Source organism: Chiloscyllium plagiosum, chromosome 18 (genome assembly GCF_004010195.1).
Source record: "Chiloscyllium plagiosum isolate BGI_BamShark_2017 chromosome 18, ASM401019v2, whole genome shotgun sequence".
NCBI classification, from domain to species: Eukaryota; Metazoa; Chordata; class Chondrichthyes; order Orectolobiformes; family Hemiscylliidae; genus Chiloscyllium; species Chiloscyllium plagiosum.
The window spans coordinates 20,761,297-20,778,159 of record NC_057727.1 but is presented as its reverse complement, the minus strand read 5'-3'; the positions used below and the strand labels follow the sequence as shown (position 1 = coordinate 20,778,159).

The 16,863-nt window shown below is 41.1% G+C and overlaps 1 protein-coding gene across 13 annotated transcripts in view; it reads right to left on the bottom strand.

Moving 5' to 3' along the window:
* atp2b2 (ATPase plasma membrane Ca2+ transporting 2) overlaps positions 1–16,863 on the bottom strand; it is an 819,963-nt gene that overhangs the window by 296,187 nt on the left and 506,913 nt on the right. For all 13 annotated transcript variants that reach the window (XM_043707907.1, XM_043707910.1, XM_043707911.1 and 10 more), the window contains one exon: positions 9,365–9,562. In XM_043707907.1, coding sequence (XP_043563842.1) covers positions 9,365–9,562 — 198 coding nt within the window. The remainder of the gene's footprint in view (positions 1–9,364; positions 9,563–16,863) is intronic.

Here is a 16,863-nt window from a genome sequence, read left to right as displayed (position 1 = left end):
TGCCTGGCTGAAAGGTCTGAAGCTGGATACATCACCAGATGGACTACACCCCAGGAAGGAGATAGCTGAGGAGACTGTGGAGGTGTTGGTGGTGATTTGTTTGCAATCACTGGAATCAGGGAAGGTCCCAGAGGACTGGAAAATAGCTAATGCACTGCCCTGTTTAAGAAGGGAGGAAGGCAGAATATAGGAAATATTTGGCCGCTGGAGGATTTTAGAGTGCATTATTCAGGAGGAGATTGTGGAATACTTGGAAATACATGGCAAGAAAAGGTTGAGTCAGCACAGCTTTGTCAAGAGAAGGTCATACCTGACATTTCTGTTTGAATTGTTTTTGGAGTTAATGAGCAACTTACACAAAGGAGAGCCCATGGACCTGACTGATTTGGATTTCTGAAAGACCTTTGACAAAGTGCTGCACAGGAGGCTAGGTGTCAGTGGTAAGATACTAGCATGGATAGAGGATTGGCTGACTGGCAGAAGGTAAAGAGTGGGGATAAAGGGGTCTTCTTCAGGATGGTAGAGTGTTGAGTAGAGTTCTGTACCCATCAGCGTTGGGACCACAACTATTCATGATACACATTAGTGATCTGCAATAGGAACTGAGGGCATTGTTGCTACACTTGCAGATGACACAAAGATACATGGTGTAACAGGTAGTGCTGAGGAAGTGGGGAGGCTGCAAAAGGATTTGGACAACAAAGGAGAGTGGGCAAAGAAGTGGCAGATGGAATACAATGTGGGAAACTGTGAGGTTTTGCACTTTGGTAGGAAGAATGGAGGCATAGACTATTTTCTAAATGAGGAAAGGCTTCGGAAATCTGAAGCACAAAGGGACTTAGATGTCCTGGTTCAGGATTCTCTTAAGGTTAACATGAAGATTCAGCTCATAGTTTGCAAGACAAATGCAATGTTAGCGTTCATTTTGAGAGGGCTAGAATACAACAGTGGAGATGTACAGCTGAGACTGTATAAGGCTCTGGTCAGACTGTATTATGAATATTATAAGAAGTTTTGGTTCCCTATTTCAGGAAGGATGTGCTAGCATTGATGGAGTCCAGAGGAGTTTCACAATTATGATCCTGGGAACAAAGTGCTTGTCATTTGAGAAGTGGTTGAGGACTCCGGGTCTGTACTCAATGGAGGTTAGAAGGATAAGGAGGACGCTTACAGAATATCAAAGAGACTTGTATAGAGTGGATGTGAGAAGATGTTTCCACTAGTAAGAGAGACTAAGACTAAGGGCACAGCCTCAGCGTGAGGGGATGACCTTTTAGAGCTGAGATGAACAGGAATTTCTTCAGACATAGGTTGGTGAATCTGTGGAACTCATTGCTGAGAAGTCTGTGGAGGCCATGTTGTTGAGTGTCTTTTAGACAGAGATAGATAGGCTCTTGATTAGTAAGGTGATCAAGGGTTACGGGGAGAAGGCATGAGAATGGAGTTAAGAAACATATCAGCGATGATCAAATGGCAAAGCAGACTCAAAGGGCCAAATGGCCTAATTATGCTCCTATATCTTATGGTCTTCTGGTTCTCTATCAATGATATGCTAACAAACTTATTGTATTTTCACACAGTAGAATCTCTTTGTGAAGTTGGTGGCAATATGGGGAGAGCCACATTGTCCCGATTGCTGTATCAACAATGTCTTGGAATCCAGCTAGACAGTAAAATTGCAGGGCTTGTTCATATTGTTGGCTGGTTCCCATGGAACACTGAATGAAATCTGTGGCCCAGCCAAGCAATGCATCTGTCATCTGCATTAGCCCTGTGGTTTGTGAGATTTGGCAAATACCTCCTGCTGTTGCTTGGAAGGGACCACTGATTATAGTCTCTATCCTTGAAATTGCTTCAAGGTCTTGCTGCACAAGTCTGTCATGCTTTCATTTACAGTTTTCATGCAGCAATGATCACCTTGACCTGCTTAGAGTCAATGCACTGGTCCATGTTCAAGAATACAGGCCAAACTAAATGAGTATGCCACTGCCATCACAGACTTCATTAGGATGTAGATGTCTGCATACTGAAGAAGTTAATCCGAATGTTCCCCAACCAGAAACCAGAGATGAACTGGGAGATTCATTCTCTACTGCATCTGGGTCTGAGGCAGTTCATGTTGGGCAACCCTGACCAATACAGGAAATCCAGGTATGACCTTCACAAGGCCATCAGACACCAAGAGCTAATATCAAACTAAGCTTGAAACCCAGTCCATTCACATGTACATCCGTAGTTTGTGGAAAGGGTTGCACAACACAACAGGCTTCAAAGCGAAGTTAAATCAAATCGTGATCGACAGTACATCCCTACCTTATAAGCTCAATGCATTTTATGCTCTCTTTGAACAAAAGGTCAGTGAAACGACATCATCTATCCCAACAGCCTCAGATGTACCTGCATATGTACCTGCACCCACATATGTTAGATCATCTTCTTCAGGGTGAATCTGCAGAAAGTGGCCAGCCTGGATGCAGTCCGTCCCCATACACTCAGCTAGCAGGAGTATTCACAAATATCTTCAACTTCTCCTTACTACGATCTGAAGTCCCCATCTACTTTAGGAAAACCACCATCATCCCAGTATTGAAGGAAAATCATGCAGCATGCCTCAATGACTACCACTCAGAGGCTCTGATCGCCCATAATGTGAAGAGAGGATCGTCATGGTTCACATCAACTCCAGCCTCCCAGATTGCCTCGATACCTTGCAATTTACCTACCAGCACAACAGCTCGATGGCAGACACTATCTCCCTGGCCCTACATCTCCCTCATCCAACATTTGGACAACAAGGATACCTACATCAGGCTCCTACCTATTGACTGCACCTTCATCTTCAACACCTTAATTCCAAAGAAACTCATTTCAGAACTCCTGGTCCTAGGTTTCTGCTCTAGCCTCTGTAACTGAATACGGAATTCCTGACCAACAGTCAGTAAGAACAGGCAACAACACCTCCCCCATGATAATCCGTTACTCTGGCCCCTTGTAAGACTATGTACTCAGCCCCCTACTATACTCCTTACTCCTAACTCCATTTACAAGCTTGCTGACAACACCATTGTTGTAGGCTGGATCGTAAACAACAACAAGATTTCAGAAAAGAGATTGCGTGCTTAGCAGCATGATATAAAGACAACAATCTCTCCATCAATGTCAGCAAAATGAAGGAGCTGGTCATTGAATTCAGGAAGCAGAGTAGAGGGCATGTCCCTACCTGCATCAATGCTGCTGAGGTGGAGATGATCAAGAGCGTCAAGTTTCTTGGAGTGACAATCACCAACAGTCTGTCTTTCACCGCCAAATCATAGCCACCCAACGCCTGGAGGAAGAACGCCTCATTTTCCATCTTGGAACCCTCCAACCATGTGACATCAATCTCAATTTCACCAACTCATCCCAGATCCAACCCTCCAACTCAGCATGGCCCTCTTGAACTGTCCCACCTGTCCATCTTCTTTCCCACCTATCCACTCCAACCTCTACTTCAACCTGTCACCATCACCTCCCATCTGCACCTATATATCACCTAATCAGCTACCTTCCCCCCAGCCCCATCACCCCCTCCCATTTATCTCTCAGCCCCCTTCCCCTACCCACACCCTCTCCCTGCCAACATTCCTGATGAAGGCCTTATGCCCAAAACATCGATTCTTTTGCTCATTGGATGCTGCCTGACATGCTATGCTTTTCCAAAGCCACACTTTTCAACTCTGACCTCCAGCATCTGCAGTCCTCACTTTCTCCAAGTTCTGTTCCTGGTTCACCCATGATGACTCTAGATCAAGAAAGCACAATGACGCTTTTACTTCCTCAGATGGCTAGGGAAATTCAGCATGTCCACAAAAACTGTTAAAAATCTTTATAAATACACCATATAGAGCATTCTATCTGATGCGTTACAGCATGGTTATGGCAACTGCTCTTCCCAAAACCAAAATAAACTACAGAGAGTTATGAACACAATCTAGTCCATCACGCAAACCAGTCTTCCATCATTGACACAATCAATACTTCCCTCTGCCTCAGGAAAGCAACCAACATAATCAATGACTCTTCCAATCCTGGTTATTCTCTCTTCCACCCTCTTCCATCAGGTCGAAGATATAAACGTTTGAAGACGCACACAATGAGATGCAAGAACAGCTTTTTCTTTGCTGTTGTCAGACTTTGAATGGATCTCTTAAATGTTAAGGTTGATCTCTGTCTGTGCCTTCTCAGCAGCTATAACATTGCATCCTGTACTCTGCTCTGTTACCTTGATGCATTGTATACTACGATCTGCCTATAAAGCACGCAAGACAATTTTTATTGTATCTTGGTACATGTGACAGTAATAAATCAAATCAATTCATATGTAAGTGATGGTATAAATATGACTCCTTCCCGGGCACTTTAGATGTAAGCACACTTGCCTTACATGTCTCCACAGTTGCATTTAATCCCAAATGAACCAGCAGATAGAATGACCAGTAGGATGCCAATAGATGGTACTGAGGCTGCAGGCAATTTGAATTCCCTTAGCAAAAACTCCCAAGATGGAAATAGCTTTAAAAGAAATCAGTGGTATGGACACAATTAAACAGGAAATAAACATTGAAGGGCATGGCACAGTAAAAATTCAAAGGACCACTAAGAGAAAAATGCTTCTATTTATAAAGTGCCTTTCACAACATTAAGGAAGTATTTCTGAAGTGCACTGGCTGTAATGTGGAAAACATGTCATCTAATTGAACATAAACTCCCACAAACAGCAAAGTGATGATGACCTGTTAACCTATTTTAGTTATGTTGATTCAGGAATAAGTACTGGAGGGCATCGTGGAGAACTCTTCACAGTATTGTGATGAGTTCTTTTATGTCCATCTAAGACAGGGTTTTGGCTATAACGTTTCATCCAAAACAAACCATCTCTAATAATACTGCACTGGATCATCAGCCTAGATGTTGTGCTTAAGTCACTGGAATGGCTTTTAAATCACAAGCTTTCCACTGAGGGGTAATCGTGCTACCAACTGAGTCATACAGTTTAGCTGCCACCTGCAATTTTTCCAGTAAGGGCAATGAAGGAATGAATTGTTGTTCAAGTGCTCAGCATTATTGACAAAAAAAGCTCAAAAACATCAAAAACTAAAATTACTAACAGAAATCCAACAATTAAAAACACATCGTAAACTGGAAATAAATACATAAACATCAGACAAGCTCCCCATGGATTCCTGGAGCTGTGAAAGGGGACTGGAGATCTGATGTGATGGATCACTGCCCATTTCCCTTTTCACAGAACGTGTTACTCAAGAGCAACTTAAAGGAAACATTCCCCTCTTTTTAAGGAAACTACATCATTGGATCAAAAGAGCCCAGTAATTGTTGTCAGAAGATTCGTTTGGGTAGTCAGAAATACGTGACAATGGGAGCTGTAATAACGATTTAAAATGTAGGTTTAAATTTTAATAAACAATAGAAATCATTTGCTGTAGATTAATACAGATATATACCATGACAAAAAAATTACTGTTCAAATTCCTCAATCTTCTGAGAAAGTTTTCCAATGTTATTCAATTTGATATATTTCCCTTGTAACACAGCTCAACAATTTAAAAAGTGCCAAATTTAATAAAAATTTGCCTAACAGACTGACCAATTAATATTTTGTAATGTCTTGCAAATCATGTTTTTGATGTCTTATACCCAGGACCATTCATTGTGCTCAAAGTAAATAAACTCAATTTGTCTTCTGGAACATCTTATTGTAAAAAAAACCCATCAAATTGCATCACAAACAAATCTCCATTTTGATGGAGCATAGATGCTACTACAGAGAATGATGAAATACCTGTGGGGAAACTGCAAATGACAGCTTCCAAAGATGAGATTTAAAGTTTCAGACTTTATGCCATATTGTCAAATTACAGCCCAGTCTAGATTGTGCTTTACTGGCTGGAGATCTGCCACAAAATATAACAACAATCATTTTACAAAGCAAAGTGCTGGTCCTTAATCATCGTCACCAGGCATGTACGCTGTACTGGAGGGCAATATCAGGTGGATCCCTCTTATTGTTCAAAATGATGAAGAAAATATGGAGTTAGATCTTATATTCATCTGTTTATAGGCTATGAGCTGCAAAAATGTGGATATTATTTTGGAAAGGGATAAAAACAGGTTTAAATGGGTGCTGTACCTTAAAAACATTTAAAAGTCTGGCTTCAATCCACAAAAAGGGGTTAAACTGTGATTTAAACACACCTAGATATACTAAAATGGATACCTAGAGGTTTAGAATTGAAGCACTGAATAAGGTACAAATTTTCATGAAACAATATCTAATCTTTGCTGACTCTTCCAATGAAGGTATGGAATGTGCTGGTTGACATAATGGGAAATTTTAGGGTGGTTAAGGGACACAGTACACAGGTTTGAGGATGCAGCTGTGGAGGTCACACGACAACGGACCTCCACGTCTACAATCACAAGCATACACACGAGATGAGGGTCTCGTGGGTCAGTAGCAATGTACCTACCCCTGGGCCAAGTTCAATGTACCTACTTTGGAGGTGTGACATAACACATCTGAACAGATTGACTGATCAAAAATAACTCCACATGAGTGGAGTGGCTTGAGGACATATTGTCCTCCTGAACAATCAATGCACAATTAGATTAGATTCCCTACAGTGTGGAAACAGGCCCTTTGACCCAAACAGTCTACACCGACCCTCCGAAGAGCAACCCACCCAGACCCATTTCCCTCTGACTAATCCACCTAGCATGATGGGCAATTTAGCATGGCCAATTCACCTGACCTGTACATCTTTGGACTGTGGGAGGAAACCGGAGCACCCAGAGGAAACCCACGCAGATATGGGGAGAATGTGCAAACTCCACACAGTCAACCGAGGCTAGAATCGAACCTGGGACCCTGGTGCTGTGAGGCAGCAACGTAACCACTGAGCCACCGTGCCACCCTAGGAGCATTGCTGATCTACCTAAACCAAAGAAGAAGGAGTCAGCACTGTTGTTAGTTGTGTTAATGCAGATGGATGTAATAAGGGAACTGCCTCTGTGATTTATTAGCAACCTTCCTTCAACAGAAACATTAGGTCATTAGCCACTTGGCTTCCAGGATGAGGAGTCCTTCGGGGAAATGTGGCTGAATCAGAGCAGCTCAAGCATCCCTTCCATTCCATTGATGTTTCGTGACTTCAACCAGTCCTTTGGAGATTCTTGCAAGCCTGGATTACTCTGCTGCACTACTTCTTCCTCCTCCTCCAAGGATGTGCTCCATTTTTTCACTCATGTCTACAGTTGTCTTATTGACCATGTGGAGAGCACACTAGTTCACTACAATCCAACTTGACAAATGTACAGGAGGCACCCTTTCACATGTCATAGAATTGGAAGTACCTCTTGAAATGTGCAATGATCTACTTGATGGTGTGTTTTTACTGGAATAGAGACGATTGCTGGACAACTCTGCCTTTGTTGAGAGATGACACATTTCAAAGGGTCCTGTTTATCCCAGATGATTTTGTCATGACATGAAGCACCTACAACTGCTTAAGGATGAAAGAGTCATGACAGCTGTCCAGATACTATGCACAGTTTCTATCAGGAAATGCTTGTACTGGTCACCCATCAATTGAGTGCTGAGTGTGTGAAATTCCTTCTTGCTCATGAATGCAGCTAGCCACTCTAGCAGTGCCTTGTTGGGCACTTGGATGCAGTCAGTCAACAAGTTGCTGCACATGAGGGATGCCCAGCCCTGGAGGCAAATTCTGCTGCTCTCAGTTCTTGTGTGGCCCTGTCAGATGTAAACTCAATGTAATCAAAGTCTTCTCAAATAGAGTATCCATCCCTTATGCTGCAATGGGAAGTCACCAGAGATGTCAGCTCAAATCCCTTGGAACACTTGCAGGACAAAAAGAAGATCTATGCCATGGTCACTTTGGCAGCTGCTGGCAGAAGCTGCCAACATGTCCGATGGTCATGGAGGTTTCCCTTACCTGAGAAACTGCACTGCCCCCTGAAAGATGGATCCTTCTGCAACACAGGCATTCAGTTTGACTCAAACTGCTAAGTTTCTGTTGGTATCTGCTGTGTGGACAGTGCTGCCTTAATTCGCTCCTAGCTCTGTGTCTAGCATCTTTGCATGGCTGGACCAATGGCGTGTACTTGCTTGCAAAGTGACAGCTGCTCATCACTGTTCGACTAGCTGAGCTTCATTTCGCCTTCCATCTCCTGGAGTGATTGGGTGGCTACCTGGGCGGCCCCACCCACCACTGCTTTGGATGCTTGGGTGACTCTTGCCTAAGTGCTCCTGTGTCCATGGAGCTACCTCTGTGTGACATCTGCAGAGCCAACAGCAATTGTGTGCCACTGACTGAGCAGCTGTGTCAGCCACCCCCTTTACCACACCAAAATTAAATGGACTTGTGACTACCTCCTGCCATGATATGTCCTCCTACTCAAAGATATAGTTATCAGCATTTGTTCTCCCAGTGTCTGCAAATACAAATCACCTTCTTCCTTTAACAAGCTCTTAAATGTCTTGTTTCCATCCTGAATTGTTGAACATTGAGTTCCCAATGACTCAATAACACAACTCATGTCATTCACATACTGATTATGTCCAGATTTCCTCCAGCAGACATTGAAAATTGTGTCTAGGGGATGCATTAAGACTTAAGATTTTTATTATTGACATACGTCTTACACGTGTTTGTACATATCCACAGGGTTGCTGCCCTTCAGTTGAGTTGTAACCAGACAACGTGCCCTTGTAAACTCCACCAACTGAGAGTCACATCATCGCTTGGGTGCGACAACAAATCCGTGCACTCACGCTGCACCCCACACCTTGACACATTTATGATGAAAAATAAGCTCCAGGAGGGAGCAGTAACATGTGATAATCACCGAACAGCCCCACCTTGCGTCTGTCTGCTGCAGACATATGGCAGAAGCTACAACCTGACAAAAGCAGCAGTAATGTTCAATTTTCCGCTTGTCATCATTCTGAATATTCACCTTCAGAATAACAGAATACAGGTCTGGAATCAACAAAACTTTGAAAAACCCCAGGATAATTTGCATAATATCATTTTTGCAAAATTAATGCACACATAATTGTCAGAATAACCTCTTGAAATAAAAAAAACTTCATCCTATACCATCCACGCATGATTTAGGCTGTAATACAAAACCCGTTGTATGTTTTAACATCTTTCTTAATTGAATATATCTACTATAATGAAAATAATAAATTAATTATATTTATATACATCTGTATATTTCTACCACATATGCATATACATTTATAGCCAGCATGCAAGAGCAGAAAGTAAAATGTTGCACTTACTTTCACTTCTCTCTCCTGGTGGTTGATAAAATGAGAGACCCAAGGATATAATGGCTGCAAGTTCTAGGATGATAAGAGTCACATCTTGTAGTGCTTCCCAGATTAATTGTAAGAAAGTTTTTGGCTTTTTTGGAGGTATAAAGTTTCTACCAAAAATTTGTCTTCTGTTTTCAAGATCTGCAGGATTGCCAGCTAAACCTGGAGAAGAAAAAATGTAATTTAGCAGGAGTGAAAATATTGATGAACAATTAGAGCTTATAGTGTCAGAATTATGAGGTTAACAGTAAGGTTTGCTTAACTTTCCACTTGTGAACAATACCACTGGGGCTAAATGAACAGATTGAGGAATCAATTTTTCACACAGTTGACCAAGGTTTTGAGGCAATTTTAACCCCAATTGTCTGTTGAAACTCAGCAGATGGGCAATTAAATTAGTCCAAATGAGCTATTCTGCCGAAGGCCACTAAGAGCTGGCAGATTCGTACTTTAACCTGCTCTCCATCCATTTCAATACAGACATATCAGGACCTGATGCCATCGCTGAAACTTGGCTACGAAGTTTACTCTGTTACTTAATCACTAGCCATGACTTTGCGGTCAGTATGATTCTGAGGGAATGAGGATGAAAACCAATAAAAGATGCAAGAGGTCAAATTAATCATTATTATTAAACTTCCCTTATGGGCACAGGAGCAGGGGTGGGTGGAGTCACCCAGGTAGATATAAATAGAAAGCAGGAGACAATAGCTTTGCTTCACTTGGAGGTCGCCACTGGTGATGTTACCTAGCCAGGTAATGAAACGTCTGGATATCAAACCTACAGCTCAGCGAGCAAACCTATACCCCTAGTATTGCTTCTCCATGGCTATTAGAAAAGATTGGAGTTTTCTTGCTCTTAGCTTGCTCTTTGACCTTCATCAATTGCTAAATCACTGCAGGATGACCAGGCAGCTGACCTCACCACTTATCGACAATCAGCAAGTGGTCTCTAGTCCATATCACTGTCCTCCTCTTCCAGAGACTTCCCACCTGGAATGGTTGAGAAATCAGTAGGTGGGGTTTAAATGAAGCCAATGCCATTTGAATTGGCCGGCTCTCAATTTGCCATGAGCAAAGAGTAAATAAACCTGTGGTTTGGTAACTCTCAGAAATTCATTACCAGTTAATATTTTTCTCTTGGTAACTTAGGTGCTACTACCTATTTAATGTGCACTTAAGCTAGGTAATCTTGACTTTTTGAATATAAGAATACAGGAAATAAAGCTGGAATTGACAAGACAGCCCACTTGAGCCATTCAGCACAATCATGGCTGGTCTTCTGCCTCAACTCCACTTTTTCACCCCAGAAGACCGTAAGACATAGGAGCAGAAATGGTCCATTTAGCCAATGGAGTCTGCCCTGTCATTCAATCATGGCTGACATGTTTTCAACCCAATTCTCCTGCCTACTCACCATAACATTTGATCCCTTTCTAATCAAGAATTGATATTTCTGTCTCAAAGACACTCAATGACTTGGTTCCACAGCTATCTGCGGTAATGAGTTCCACAGATTAACCACCTCCTGGCTGGAGAAGTTCCTCCTCATCTCAGTTCTAAAGGGTCAACCCTTCCCTGGAGCATACCTGTAGCAATGATTTGATTAATCACTGTGGGTTTGCCAACCAATCAGCATGCTTTTGTAAAGCAGGACAAATTGTTGCAGTCTTTGAAATTTGGTATTCTTGTCAGTATCCTGGTAAATGCAAAATGAAAAGCTTTAACAATGTGTCTCGTAATTTCAGCAATATTGAAACCTATTCATAAAAGAACAAGAAAAAAATGTCAGCTAAATGGTCTTGTAACAGTGTATATTAGGTTGAACTTCCCTGATCCATGACTGTTGGGCATGGAGGTAATGGAGATCAGAAAAACAATGAAGAGCAGCAACAAGATGGCTCACCAATCTATTCTTGTTACTGGCAACATTCCTAGTGTGGAGTTGGCAAGCAAGAAATGGAATGATAGTTATGGCCCAGTTAGAGACACTTTTGAGGCATCAATGATATTTTTTCATATAGTGGGAGACCATCATATCCAAATGCTCCAGGTACAAAGAGGAAACCATGTTCATGGAAGTCTACAACTTTGGTGGAAACCAATTAAGATGTGCAAGGTGTGATTGATAAATATTTTATGATCATTCATTTTTGATTTTTAGAGTTTTATCTAGTGGTATGACATGTGATCTATGTTTATACAGGATTTTATTGATTAGTGACTTTAAAGAAGATTTTTAGCTCAGGTTGAGGTTCTGGATGTAAGTTTACTCGCTGAGCTGGAAAGTTTGTTTTCAGACGTTTCATCACCATACTAGGTAACATCATCAGTGAGCCTCTGGTGAAGTACTGGTGATATGGCCCACTTTTTAGTTATGTGTTTAGGTTTCCTTAGGTTAGTGATGTCATATCATGTGGTGATGCCATTTCCTGAGGGGATATCATTTCCTGTTCTTTTTCTCAGGGGGTGGTAAATGGGATCCAAGTCAATGTGATTTTTGATAGAGTTCTAGTTGGAATGCCATGCTTCTAGGAATTGTCATGCGTGTTTCTGTTTGACTTATCCTAGGATGGATGTGTTGTCCCAATCGAAGTGGTGTCCTTCCTCATCTGTATGTAAGGATAGTAGTGAGAGTGGATCATTTGTTTTTGTGGCTAGTTGATGTTCACATATCCTAGTGGATATTTTCTTCCTGTTTGTCCAATGTAATGTTTATTACAGTTCTTGCAAGGTATTTCATAAGTGACATTAATTTTGCTTGTTGTCTGTATAGGGTCTTTTAAGTTCATTAGTTGCTGTTTTAGTGTGTTGGTGTGTTTGTGGGCTAGCATGATGCCAAAGGGTCTGAGTAGTCTGGCAGTCATTTCCGAGATGTCTTTGATGTCGGGGGAGAGTGGCTAGGGTTTCTAGACACATTTTGTCTGCTTGTTTGGATCCGTTGCTGAGAAACTGTCGGACTGTGTTCATTGGGTACCCATTCTTTTTGGCAAAAGCTTCTCAGGCATCAGTTTAGGCAATCTTGTCTGAAGCTGGCTATGTAAAACAGCTGCTCCTGAGAAAGAGAGATAGCCTCAGAACTATTGAGAAAAATGTTATTTTGATGTAAGGAGCTTTGCTTCCCTGACTTGCCACAACAGCACCTGCCTTTCCCAGTAGTTTAGCTGGGCCTCCAGAACTATCATGTCTCAGATAAGATGAGCTTCGGTGTGACTAATCTAAAGATAATTGCTTCACCAGCCTCACTTCCAGCAAAGGTCGCCTTGGATCTCCATTCAATCCCATTGTTGAGATCTTAAAGCCTGTGGTAAAATCCAGAAGGCTAGGCAACAATAAAATAAGATAACCCTCAATGATTTAAGAAGGGAATGGCTGACACACAAATTCAGCAAGCCACAAGAATGAATTGAATACAGGTTAATTCTAAAAAATAATTTACCAACGCACTTTCAAGACAAAGGAACGAAAGAGTATCTCAGTGGAAAATGTTTAGCTCAGAGACCGCGAGCACTGAAAACAAAGTTGGCAGCAAATAATACATTCCAGATTTTCCTCATTCTCCCAAGGTATCGCAGTTTCAATTATAAAGAACTCAAAGAGCTGCGGCTGTTGCAGTCAGTCTCTCAGGCTGAAATTTTCTATGCTTTATTCCATCTTTTGAAATCACTCATTAAAAAGCAGACTCTAGCAGTATGTTGAAAATATTCTTCCAGACCTTTTTGTTCGCAGACTCTTCTTCATTAATAGGTGTATGTACAATAAATTTAGTTGCAGGGGGTGAGAAATAATGCTTTAGTTCACGATTAAAAATAGCCAGCTGATTTCTGAATCAAAGGTCAGCCTGCCATCACGCAGTATTTGAGGTGTTTAAATGAATCATTTTGCCCACACTCCTATTGAAATTGGCTCAAATATTATTGGTCCTAACATGATAATGAACATATTCTGAGTTTTCCATAAGGATTTCCTTTCATTGTAGAATTTACAGTCCTCCATAAAACTCAATAGGACAGGAAAAATCTTCAGCTGGAAATTGGATCTAATTTAATTCACACCGCATTAAGACCTGATGAATCTCAAGTAAAGTACACTCTATTTTCTGGTCTGCTAATTTATATAATTATCCATAATTTCAAATGAGGACCAGGCTGACACCATTTGGATGGGAAATTTCTTTGGAAGTCAATTTAATAGGAGCAATTAAAAGGGAACAGTCGTGATACAAAATTTTCAGAAAGCTTTTGTAAGCCATAAAAGGCATCTTAAGGCAAAATAGTAATATTGGCAAACTCAAGAGTTAAGGCTAAAGACTCACAGAAGCAACTGTCCTGGTATTAAACAAAACCGAAAATTTACAAAAAGTGCCTTCAATAGCACAAAGCACTAAATCAGTGGAGATTACCAATGCCCTCCTGTCTCTAGGTCCACTGGAGATGACCCCATTAAATGAGCTGTAAAAATGATATGCCACCTTTTCCCAACCCTTTTTCAATATGTACCGGAAGAACTCTGCACGCCAGCTAAATAATTTCCACAATCCAGAAATGTCGTTAAGTTGAAATCATGCTACATTCCCATTATTCTCATTTTTTAAAAATAATGTACTTGCACATTAATTGTCCTCATTCTACAGAGAGGCAGCCAGGTAACCTACTGCAAATGTACAATCAATACCGGTGTGCAAACTATCACCAGGTATAAAAGCAAATTACTGCAGATGCTGGAATCTGAAACCAAAAGAGAAAATGCTGGAAAATCTCAGCAGGTCTGGCAGCATCTGTGAGGAGAGAAAAGAGCTGACATTTCTAGTCTAACTGACCCTTTGTCAAAGCTTTGACAAAGGGTCAGTTAGACTCGAAACGTCAACTCTTTTCTCTCCTTACAGATGCTGCCAGACCTGCTGAGATTTTTCAGCATTTTCTCTTTTGGTATCACCAGGTATGAATTACTCCTCCAAGTAGTGCCTTGCATGCATTTCAGTTGCTGTGCCGAAGTATGGGATAATAAACACAACCTTGAAAGCAATTCTTTTCAAACTTAAACTAGTTCAGTATTCTTCCTTCCCATGGGCATCAAGATCTGTGAAACACAGTTTGTAAAAGGTGCCTCTCACTGCTGCTCTTTAATCTTCCATTCATGCTAATCACAGATACTGAATCATTGAGGTCATCAGCAACCTCTGTATCACACAGATTGATTCTAAGAGGACATTTTCAATTTTCTTTTCAAATGTGGATACATTTAGGGAGATTATGTTTTCACTGGGTTCCTCAGGCCATACTTGCACATTGGAAAAATGGGACACTGCAGCCTCAAGGGCTCTCAGCTGGATTCATCTTTTCTCTGACTGCAATGCAGCAACTCTCTGAACACAGGTAGCACATACATAATAACTCAATGTCCTTTGCAATTTCCCATTAATCATGTAAAAGGCTCAGGCTTGTGGGATTCATACTTTATTGAAGGCTGGTCTCATTAATGTGGAGCTTAAAACAGGTCACTACTGCACCAAAAATAACATACACAGTGGAACTTAGCCTTCAGTTAAAGATAAAACAAGATCTTACAAGTATCTTTCGAGATGAATAGTAAATATACTTGGATTGAATTTTGTTGAGGTAACAAGAATCAGGTTATCATGACCGAGAGTGAGAGGTGATCCCACTCCAAAGGCCAGTGAAAAGTCACTTAAGTCCCAGAGGACCAAAGGTTGCTCTCTCTTCTTTGAGAGAGAGAGACAAATGGCAGTGAGTTTAACCTGAGTATCACCCCAACTGGTTTGGAGATCAATTATCCTCATCGCTTGGACACTGGTGCAGGAGTTCCTCAGGATAGTGCCCTAAATTCTTAGAATCAGAAAATCATAGAATCCCTACAATGTGGAAACAGGCCAATTAAAGCATCTTCAGATTCAACAACCTTCTGTCAAAAACAAGCAACTTCAGAAGTAAATGACCTGTTAGTTTAGGGAATGTTAATGGTTTGCAATAGGTCAGAAATAGGGTTTCTATTGATAGACGATTGTTTCAAGCTACTCAGTTATAGTAGCATGGCATCCCCACATACAAGAAGATCTGTACAACACTCAGATGAGGAGTGGCAAATAGCAGCCATACTATAAAAGTGAGATAAAAGCCACCTTCAACAAGAGAGAATCTAATCATTTCCCCTTGATATTTAAAAGTATTACCATCAGGATCCCCTATTAACAATAATCCTGGGGGCTACCATTAAGAAACTTAACTGGACCAGCTTTATAAATACTGTGGCTATGAGAAAACCAGTGACTGGGAATACGACAATTAATAATAGGTTCCCTCCGGTCTCCCAAACCTGCCCCATTATCTATAAGAGACAAGCCAAGAGTATAATGGAATACTTTATGCTCAGCCTAAAAGCTGTCATAGACCTAATGACCACAGAACTACTCTCTCTAATTAGACAGGGATGACTGCTGGTGATTTAACCTGATGGTCACCACATCTCAAGCAATGGAAGAGATTGAGGAGAATCCGTCATAGTAACCTCAGCCAATGTGGAAATAGACACCATTGTCTTACTCTGCATTGCAAATCACTGTCCAGCCAACTGAACTAACTGACACCCCCTCAGCCCACTAACAGTCAAAAACGCAATAATATCTTAATAAAGAAGCATGCCGAATTGTTATCTCATCCACCACTGAAACACAGTGACAGCAGCGCACACTGTCTACAAAATAATTTGAAACAACTTCGCAGGGCTTTTTCAACAGCACCACATATGCACTTTAAAGCCTAGGAGGAGAAGGACAGCTGACACACAGGAAGATCATCATCTGCAGGTTTACATCCAAGCCACAAACTATACTGATTTGAAATTGCATCACTAGTCCTTCACTGTCACTGGGCTAAAATTGTGGAATTCACTCTATGAAAGCACTTTGGGGGTACCTACACCACATGGACTGCAGCGGTTTGAGAAAACACCTACTCAAGGGCAATTAGGGATGCACAGCAAATACTGGCCTTGCAGCAATGCTCAATAGCAATGACAAAATAAAAGCAATTATAAAGCCCTCATTAAAGTTTCACTGATTAAACAAAAGTCTATTACTCATTCTAACCATTACATTCATGCTCTTTTGAATAACTTATAGAATTTAGCTCACTCAGAATTATAACTGATTATTTCATTTAAGCAAAATAATGCCGCACAAAACTGAATGTGAATTAAAAAAGACATTGTCTTTATTCATTATCTAGGGTTACAAATTATTTCCAGAATGTCTTGTTAAAGTAGCATGTTAGCACTGGTATAATAACAATGACATGTGGTTATCATTGTCTCGTAATTAGACTTGATGTATTGTGCCTCAAGTATCGCCAGCTTCTGTTTCATTATCAGTAACTACCATTAGAACACAGGGTTACAAACCATTAACATTCCCTAAACTAAAAGGTCATTTACTTCTCAAGTTGCTT